The sequence below is a fragment of the Scomber japonicus genome, chromosome 6 (assembly GCF_027409825.1).
Source record: "Scomber japonicus isolate fScoJap1 chromosome 6, fScoJap1.pri, whole genome shotgun sequence".
NCBI classification, from domain to species: domain Eukaryota; kingdom Metazoa; phylum Chordata; class Actinopteri; order Scombriformes; family Scombridae; genus Scomber; species Scomber japonicus.
This window is the reverse complement of record NC_070583.1, coordinates 22788476-22798992: the sequence shown is the minus strand read 5'-3', so window position 1 is coordinate 22798992 and position 10517 is coordinate 22788476. Positions and strand designations below refer to the sequence as shown.

At 48.9% G+C, this 10517-nt stretch overlaps 1 protein-coding gene across 1 annotated transcript; it reads right to left on the bottom strand.

Moving 5' to 3' along the window:
- Window positions 1-3571: 3571 nt before the first annotated feature.
- On the bottom strand, window positions 3572-4486 carry LOC128360687 (odorant receptor 131-2-like). The gene has a single exon (XM_053321175.1). The coding sequence runs from the start codon at window positions 4484-4486 to the stop codon at window positions 3572-3574; it is 915 nt and encodes a 304-aa protein (XP_053177150.1).
- Window positions 4487-10517: the final 6031 nt, after the last annotated feature.

The following is a 10517-nucleotide window of genomic DNA, read 5'->3' as shown; positions in this document are numbered from 1 at the left end:
TGTGTGCACCATAGAAGCCCCTGTGTCCACCATAGCTCCTACTGAGAGTCCCGCCTCTGCCCCCAGCGTCTGTCCCCCCCCTGACCCCCAGGTTGCCGCGGACCAGGCTGTATTCTACACCCTGTCACACAACGGCTCTCGTATCAGGGAGCTTCAAAAGGGTGATTCGGATTTTGCACAGGTCTGGGGCTGGCTGGTGGTTGGGCAGAGACCCCCTAGATGGAGGTTGAGGGATGCTGGTCGTGGTTTGAGGAGACTGTGGCACGAGTTTCCCCGGCTAACCTTCGTTGATGGACTGCTGTGCAGGGTTGTGTGGTTGTCTGATGAGGGGCAGACTACACAGATCGTGGTACCTACTGTCTTGGTTCCTGAGATACTGGGACACCTGCATGGTACACCACTGACTGCTCACCTTGCCTATGAACGTGTGTTGAGCCGTGCCAGGAGTGTATGTTACTGGCCCACGATGTACAGTGACATTAAAAAGTGGTGCGAACAGTGTTATGCATGTCAGAGGAGGAAGTCCCCCGTTCCCAAGCAGCATGCCCCGATGAGAACTTCACAGACTGTCAGGCCTTTCCAGCGTGTTGCAGCCGACATACTTGAGTTGCCAGTCACCTCCAAGGGCAACCGGTATGTTTTGGTTGTGGAGGACTATTTCACTAAGTTTGTTAACCTCTATGCCATCCCCAATCAAACAGCCACTACAGTTGCCGAATGCCTCTTTGAGTGTTATGTTTTGGAGCATGGGGTGATGGAGACGCTGCACACAGACATGGGGAGGCAGTTCGAGTCGGATGTGGTGAGACACTTATGCAAGATGTTGGGGGTGAAGAAAACACATACCACGCCATACAACCCAAAATCAGACGGTATGGTAGAGAGGTTTAACAGGACGCTTGTCGACCAGCTGGCTAAGGTGCTCCTGTCATGCGAGGGAGAATGGGATTCTTTCTTACAACAGGTTGCTTTTGCCTATAACACCAGTGTGCACTCCAGTACTGGGTTTACGCCCTACTTCCTTACACACGGCAGGGAGGCCCATACACCAGTGGATGTGATGCTGGGGCCACTGATGCAAAGCAATTCAATGGGGAGGTCCACAGAGGACTTTGCTAGCTCCCTCCTCAGGCGCTTGGACGTTGCTTTTAGCCGGACTGTGGATAACTACACTGTGGCAAGCCAGAGACAGAAGACCTTCTATGACACCAAGTTGAGGCATGAACCTTACGAGGTTGGGGACCTGGTGTGGCTAAACGACCCCACACAGAGCCGTCGTAAATTGGCTCACCACTGGAAGAGGCCTTACTTGGTGCAACGGCGAATGGACAGGGATGACGAGGTGGGCGTCACTTACGAGATTTGTAGCCCATTTGAGGAGGAGCCCCCTCTTCAGACCGTCCACTATGACAGATTACGGCGCTACAGTTTGCCGGTGGCTTTTCCCTTGGAGGGCCCGTCTAGAATCACCCCCCCCCTCCACCCTCAGTGGTGCTGGATGATGCAGCAGCACCTAGTAGCCCTGTTGGCGGGTTCTCTTATGCTGAGGGCTTGGACTGTGTTCATGGACTGGGTTCTGGTCCTGCTGATGTTCCCCTACAGGCGCCTGCCCCCCATGGACAGTCCCGGGTGGGTAGGTTGTCGCGGCCCCCGGTCCGCTTTGGAGATTATGTGATGGGGCGACTGTTTTATGTTCATGCTTGGGTATCCATGTTTGGCTGGGGGATAACATGTATGTGGGGCATTAGCTGCTATGCTGTTTTATTGCTGCAGCGGGTTATAACTGTTACTGTTTAATGACATGCACTTTTTTTCTTTTTTTTATATTTCCCCCTGAGTATTATATTGGCGTGAGTGCCTTAATCCTCGTTTAATATTGTGTTTTTTTGTTATGTTGTTTTTTTAATACTTAGAAATGTGGACATTTCTTACTGTAAGGGGGGACGCATGTAAGAGTTGAATGCAGCTTATGTTTTAAAAGGTATGCATAGAGAGTTGGATGCTTAGCTGACGTCATCTGGTGGCGACTTTGTTGTGGTCACGTGTGTTGTCTCTGATAATTGATTAAACGGAGTGTGTCGTTCCTCTCCAAAAGAGTACAAGTTTCTGCGTCTTTGTCAAGACAAGAGTGCTTTAGAGCCCCTACACCTCGGACGCTACAGTAGGACTAAATGTGTGTTTGCATTTGTGTGTTCCCGGGAGCTGAGCAGGCGTCCATCACGGTGAGGACAAACATTCAGGTGGCCCAGAGGCACGGAAAATGTCAGCGGATGCAGTTAAGAAGTTGGCCGAGAATGAAGTAGAAGAGATCCAAAGAATGGCAGAATATGCTGCCTCCCTAGAGGGTAGTGAGGAGCTTGAGATACATGAGGCCTATCTACGGGAGGACTAAGACAAATAGACAGAGATATTGGCAAACCAGATAAAATAACCACATTTTTAAGTGCTGTTGATTTCATAGTGAAACGGATTCTCCTCCAAAAGTTCTGAGCTTCTACGTTTATTCACCTATTATGTCTCTTCTTTTTTGAGCCTGTAGGATATTTTACAAGAAAATCACATTTTGAGAAGGGAATCACAAAAATTGCTAATAATCTATAATTCTTTACTAGATCAATTATTATTTAAGACTATTTATTTGATTAGATGAAAGCAGCATTAATTGTATTATTAATTAATTGTAAAGCATAATTTGTGGCAAACTGGATCCAAAAATCAAATAATAAAACTATTTGAGTTCAGATATGGCTGACAGCAAGGATGGAGAATATTGTGAAGGATGACTAACTTGACCATATCAGTTTTTGTCCACATCTCTGTAGCCAAGTGCCATTCATCTTTGTAATAAGGAGTTTATTCATTGCAATCTTAATATCCCATCTGTACTGTGGACATATCGTTGTTGCTGATAGTCTGATCATGCAAAAAGTACCCAATATGTGTACCAATACAGAAACATGACTTGCTGGAAATCTGAGTATACTAAAAATCACAATGTTTTTTATTTTTAGATTTCAGCTCAATAATAAAATTGTATTATTACAAATAAAGTCAAAAACTTAATGGAGTACACAGTTTTGTGTGCCTTGTAACAGGTCAGTGACATCTATGGTTGTTTATAACTTAGTTCATGCAGTCTTTTTAATACAAAAATATTGGCCAGGATTGAAGTACTATGGCAAATGCAAATGGTGATGTTGCACAGCTCAGATTTATATGTGGATGAAATGTTAGACATGATCAATATAAAGCTATCAGATAGCAATGTACAGTAACAGCAAATAAGATGTAACGCATGGTTGTGTAGAAGACATCCTTCACAATGAACAAGTTGATGCAAAGGAAGATTGACACCAGAAGCTGCACTAAAATAACTTGGAAACTGATCTGACGCTGCAAGTATACACCACCAACTGATGAGTTATTAGTCATACTAAAATGTTTTAGGCATTACCAAAACTCAACTGATGTATTTTCTAAGATAAATATCACAGTCTCATTACTTGAAGAGAAAGTTTAAGTCCAGCAAAATATCATGACTTTAATTTGATGAGCAAACTAAATCAGATGATTATTTCTTATACAATCCACAGAGAGCGTAGTTTTTCAGTGCATGAAAAAACATTTCATCTCTGAGACCATAAATGAGAGGACTCAGACATCTCGGAGCAAGAAATAAAGTTATGTAATTAAAGTATCTGACATTTACAAACAACATGAAATCAATCTGAAGTACAGCAGATTCTATGAAAGGGCACCACAGCTGGATGAGACACAAGAGCAGTTGAAAAGCATGAAGAATCACTGTCCTGAGCCCTTTCCATGTTGATTTTTTATTCTCTCCTGATGCAGCTTTGGCCACTTTCATTATTTTAATATAAGAGTAAATAATGGTGATGCACATGATCAAGAAGTAGAACTGATTTATTGCTGACCTAACATGATCGTGCCATCTACGGAATATGAACATCTCCACAGAGCATATTCTGTCCTGGGTGTAGAACCTGTGGGAAGCAGATGCAAAGAAGATGGAGAGAATAACAATACAGCGTATAGCGCTGAGGCCATGAATGATGAGGATGCAGTGTAGAGCTCTGTGTGCAGAGCACAGCTCTGCATGCTGCAGGGGCATGCAAATGGCCACAAAGCGCTCCAGGGTCATTGCTGTCAGAGTAATCGGTGTGACAAAAATATAAAGAAGCAAAACAATAGACATAATGACACATATACCAACCTGCATTGTAAAACGGAAATAGCTCAAGATGAGCAAAACATTAGACATGATTAATATCAGGCTATCAGATAGCAGTGTAACAGCAAATAAGATGTAGCGCATGGTTAGGTAGAAGACATCCTTTGAAAAAAAGGTCACAATGAGCAACAAGTTGATGCAAAGGAAGATTGACACCAGAAGCTGCACTAACATAACCTGGAAATTGATTTGACGCCGCAAGTATGCTCCACCAATTGATGAGTTATTAGTCATACTAAAATGTTTTAGGCACTACCAACAGTGAACTGATGTGTCTTCAAATATCAATATCACAGTCACATTACATTACTGTACATAAATCCAAACTTTAAGTCCAGTGTTGTTTGAAGTCTTTAGATGCTGGTTCAAGTACAGACAAAAGAGAAAAATTAAACCTTCCCTGCAGTAACATGGCACTGTTCCCATACTTTGAACATGGGCCACATTCAAGGCGTCATGGCTTTAGGTGAACTCTGGTTAGGCAGTGCAGGAAGACTTTACTTTATAGGAACCAGAACATACCCCAAAAACACTTTACTCACCACAGTGTCGTCACTGCTCCTTACTACTACTGTCAATAATTGGCTAGAAACTAACAGTCTCAAGAGTGACCTCAGTAATTGGGCTTGGTATCATCCAAGAGTTTTGACTTTCATGCAAGAAATCAAAGTTTTTGTCCCTCACCAGATCTATGGGAAATGTGTTTTTTTTAAATTACGACTGATTAAGAATTTTTAATTTTTACTGTTAAATTAAATGCCTAAGTACAATGTAAAACACCTAGCTATACATTTTAAATGTGCACATCGCAGCAGGCATCTCAGTATCATTAATATTGAATTGTGCATTGAATATTTAGATCACAATATAGTGAGTAATGAATGCCTGCAAACAAAACCACGATGAAGGGTCCTCCAAAGAAGAAACACGTTTGCACACTGGAAGAAAAGCTGCAATATTCTACACTGATAATAGCTTAATAGACCCTTTGTTGTTGGAGGGACTTTTTCCTAATTTGGTGTCGGCCATGTGTCACTCTTAGATTTTGCAAAATGAAATTGCATTGTGAAGTTCATCTGATGTTAACATAAAGCTTCAGTAGCAGTCTGAGTTACCAAAATCTAGTAGGTTTGTGCTGGTAGTCATTCTTAAGTTTACTGTCTGTGTTGTTTCCTGGCACCAAACACAAGTATCATCTCCCAAAGCTTAAAGCTTAAACAATGTGTTAGTACCTTGAAGGACAATTCCACCTACAGCTGCTAAATACCAGCTCCAAAAAAATCCTGTCTACAATTGAGTCCCATTCAAAAAGCATCAACTCTTCTCTCGATACTAGCCAATACTAAATGTGACGTCAACAGACTGCCGGCCACTGATTGGTCAGAAGAATTGTCGCTGGAAAAGTCATGAGCCGTCCCACACAAGAATCAAACCCGGCATTTTTAAATACCGGCAACAGTGTTACAGCCATATGGCTCAATTTTCTTGCTTTGTGTGTGTGACAGAAAGCCACATACAGCAGCAAGTACACCATGTCCTCCATTGTTTATGTGTTTGTGTCGCGTATAAAAACAAAGTCACAGCAGTTTTGCAGAGCCGTGCTATGATGACCCCGCCCACGTTGAGTAGGTATTATAGTAATGGAAAAGGTCCTTCCTGGAACTGAGTCGAGTCGAGCCGAGTAGTGCTGGAACTGTGTAGTGGAAAAGCACCATAAGTGTGCTGAAGACTTCTAGTATGCTTTCATGTCTACTGTGTGGGCATTGTCGTTTGCTCATCTGCTGCTCTCCATGGCTGCAGGGCTCCAGTGCACTGCTCAGTGTTTGGTCTGAGGTAGTGGGGCGTGTTTCCATAATATGAAACGCAACTCCCTGCATCTCTTATTTTGAAGGTCCTGGCTCCAAACAAGAAAAGATTTTGCCAACCATAAGCAGCAACTGTGGTCTAGCTTGGTAACTTTGGGACTTCTTGTGTAGTTTAATCTTTACAGGTTGCTGTCATTCTGCAGCCGAGTGAAACCATTGGTCGAGAGTCATTTTAAATCCGTAGTAGTAATAAAAAGGTTGTGTGAGTATAGCTTCACCTCATTTACTCTATTGTGGGCCTGTGAGGTCCATGACGGATGGAAAAACCACCACCATAACGCCTGATGAAGCTCCGCCGCCCGGGCCCGCCTCAGCCTTTGGTCCCGGCCCGCCGCCACGAGGACAAGGATGATGAGCTCTCCCTCTCTGACGCCTCGGCTGTTTCCGGCACTGCTTCAATCAAGCTGGATTTCCCGAAAGTCATGATGGCGGCAGCAGAGTGTGCCCCGACCTGTGTTCATCTCCCCAGCGCTCCCCGACATTTGACAATGTGTGAGAGTGTCTTGGCAGGAGCCGCTGAAAACCAAAGCGACGGTCGTGGTTATGACGTTTTTCCTGCGTGTGCAGGGCCAAACGGAGGCTGTGTTCCCCGGTGTGCCCCCGCTGGAAGAGGCTCTTCCTGCGCTCATTATCCCGCAATCAGCTGGTTGGTCAGGGCACAGGAAGCTACCACCGCTGCCACAGGATACAGATACGCTGGAATATTTTGATAAAATATATTCCAGCTGGGCGTGCAACTTGCAGCAGCAGCAAACAATTTGGGCGTGCTGGGCGTCGCGCCAGCAGCTTCAGTGCCGCGTGACGCCCCCCTTTCCACTGACGCTGTGGATTATCTCGGCCGTACCGTCGGTCAGATCAACAACCTCATCCAGGGCATCGCTACTGCTGCTGGGCGTGTGATGTCGCTGTTGGTCGCCAGCTCTCGCCACGTCTGGCTTGGCCTCACCGCCCTCCCCAGAAGGGACCGAGAGGATCTCCTGGCCGCACCAGTTTCATCAGACTGCCTCTTTGGCTCTCTCACCACGGTGAAGCAGCGGCTAAAGAGGCTGGAGGAGGGAAAGGTGCAGCTGAGCCGCCATCTGCCGCTCGCTGTCGCCGCCAAGCAGAGAGAAAGGACGCTGCCGCGTCGCAACGTGACTGCGAGGAGGAGAGAGCGTCGCCAGTGGAGAGGCTTCTCCACAGCGACCCCCCCAGCTGACCAGCAGCCGGCTCCGCCGGCCCCACCCCAACAGCGGCACCAGCGTACAGAGGCCCCGGCCGAAGCTGTCCTGTTCCTGGGGCACACAGCAACCGAAGTGACAGCTAACGGGAGGAATTGCGCAAGCAGGTTGCTCTGCCACCCTCCCTCATGGTTCATGTTATGGTTCTGTATGTTCTGCTTGTGCAACTAAGCGTATTTGTGCTGAAAATGTTGAAACTGTTTTTATTAAAACACGTTACACCATTGAAAGAGCTAAATCCTCCCCTCCCGTAGGGCCTGAGGCCCCCCGGTCACGGTCACACAAGCACACACACAACACACACCCTCAGCCGCCTCCGTTGTGAGTAACGCGGCGCACCGGAACATTGTCTCTTTTAACCGGGAAAGATCCGCTGTTGTCCCTCCATATGAGCGCTACAACCGGCGGCGATGCATAAGAAAATATCGCTCCCCACCGGTTGTAGCGACCACACAGTTACCCTCGCGCAGGGCTAACCGGCACAGTGCTACTGTAACGGCCGGCCCAGTGCTACTGTAACGGCCGGCCCAGCGCAGCTCGTTCACCGGCCGACGGTCTACATTGCTCACAGCAGCACGACGAGGCTACACTTGCTAACAATGACACGGTTAGCTTGCTTACCACGCACTCAGACCATGACGTTACTCAGCTGCAGCACCGTTTGTTTAATCCGCGCCGCTACATCGAAGCGGCCGGGTTAACACGAGCCAGCCCTCCGCCAAACGGCAGCAGAACGGTCAAAGTCTCTGTCCAAGCATTCAAGGCCTCTGATGGCTTCGCGAGGCGGGCATTAGCAGCTAGCTGCTCGCTAACGGCGTCGCGGGCCCCTCGCTATCGCCGAGTGGAGCTCGCTGCCCCAGGGCAGAACGCTTCTCAGTCTGAAAGTAAAAGCATTTCTCCTTGGCACTCATATCGTGAAGCTGAGCTAAATAACCCTGCTTGTTCCCCTGTTATTATTTCCACGGAAGAAAATAACAGCAGCAGGGACAGTGTTTTTCCTGTGACTGTAAAATGTCGGACAGTGAGGGGGCGTTCAGGTGTTTCCTCACTGCCTCGGACATCAGAGTTGCGTTCACGGACGACCATGGCAGCTCGTAAACCGGGCCTGGTGCGTTCAGGAACGACTCAGCCCTTTCACAGAGGGCCCCCACAGCTGCCTGCGCGTCCCCTCACGTGGTTTTACGAGGTGTGGCAGAGCAGCTGTGTATTGACAAACTGGCTGGACAGGACCCTCAAACTAGGATATTCTCTCCAGTTCTGCGGGCTCCCACCAGCATTCAGAGGCATACAGGCGATAAATCTATCCTCTCAACAAGAGATAGATTTTCTCGAGAGGGAAATTCAGGACCTGATATCAAAACAGGCGGTGTCAATTGTCCCTCCCCACGACAGGGAACGAGGTTTTTACTCCCCATACTTTTTGGTCCCCAAAAAGACGGGGGATTACAGACCCATCCTGGACCTCCGTGCCCTGAACATGCGTATCGGTCGCAAAACGTTCCGCATGCTGACCACGAGGAAGCTGCTGGAGCTCGTCCAGCCAGGCGACTGGTTCACAACCATCAACCTGAAGGACGCTTATTTTCATGTCGAGGTGGCGCCAAAACACAGGAAGTTCCTGCGTTTCACCTTCCAGGGAACAGCCTACGAATACAACAGGCTCCCGTTCGGCTATTCCCTGGCCCCCCGCACGTTCAGCAAATGTGTGGACGCAGGGCTACAACCGTTGCGTGGCCGAGGCATGAGGGTCTTCTTTTATTTGGACGACCTCATTGTGATGGCCAGGTCCAAACAATGGGCAATTTTTCACACAGCTCAGTTGATACTGCACCTGACCATGTTGGGGTTTGCTATCAACTGGAAGAAGAGTACCCCCCCAACCAAGCCAGCAGGCCGAGTACTTGGGGATGGTGCTCGACTCCGTCAGTCTGGGGGCCGTTCTGTCGGAGTCCAGACGGACAGCCCTGCAGCAGGAGGTTCTTAAGCTGCGACGGGGCTCACGTGTTACAGCCTTGACAGTAATGCAGGCACTGGGGCACATGGTGGCAGCTCACCTGGTGGTTCCACTGGGACTACTGCACATGCACCGCCTGCAGAGATGGTTCGCCAGCCTACACTTAGACCTCTAGAGGCAAAAGTTTCGGCTGCTGACAGTCCCCTCAACATCTGTTAACCGGGACGCCGCTGGGACGGGTGACCTCGTACACAGCGGTGTTCACGGATGCCTCCCTGAAGGGGTGGGGAGGCACCTGCCTGGGGAATGCGATAGGTGGTGTGTGGCCTCCGGGGGAGGAACGCCACATCAACCTACTTGAGCTACAGGCAGTGTTCCTGGTTCTCCAACACTTCGGCCCCCTACTAAAGGGGAGACAGGTGCTGGTGAGGACCGACAACCGCACCACGGTCGCTTACATCAACAGACAGGGCTGTGAACACTCCGCAGCCCTGCTAGTGATGGCAGAGAACCTGTGGTCATGAGCTTCAGAGCACCTACAATCTCTGAGAGCCCTCCACATTCCAGGGCTCGAAAACAGGGGGGCCGACCTCATGTCAAGGGACGGTCCCCTGACGACGAGTGGAGGCTGCAACCAGAAGTGGTGCAGCAGATCTGGTCACGATTCAGGAGGGCAACGGTAGACCTGTTTGCCAACAGGTCGAACACCCACTGCCCTCTCTGGTTCTCCCTGAGGCAGCAGGACCGTCCACCCTTGGGGGTGGACGCGTTTGCACATGCGCCATGGCCAAGAAGGCTGCTTTATGCCTCCCCCCCCCCCCCTCCACCTCATCCCCCAGCTACTGGAGAGAGTGAGAGTGGAGCGGCTGAGGGTCATTCTGGTGGCCCCTGACCGGCGGTGCTGACCCTGATGGCGGTGACTCCACCATGGCCCATCCCCCAGTTCCGGGGGGGCGCTGTCGCAGGAGGCAGGTGCAATACAGGCACTGACCCTGGGCCAGCTGCTTCAGGCCTAGCTCCTGAGAGGGACAGGCTGATGCGGGCTGGGCTGGATCCACCATTTCCTGTTACAGTTCAAAACAGTTAGGTTTCTAGCGGTGGTGCAAGGAGAGGGGAGTGGACCCACTGACATATCCAGTGGGGGACACGCTTTCCTTTCTTCAGCTTTTGGTTGATAGAGGGCTGTCTCACGTGACTATCAAAGTTTACGCTGCAGCCATCTCATC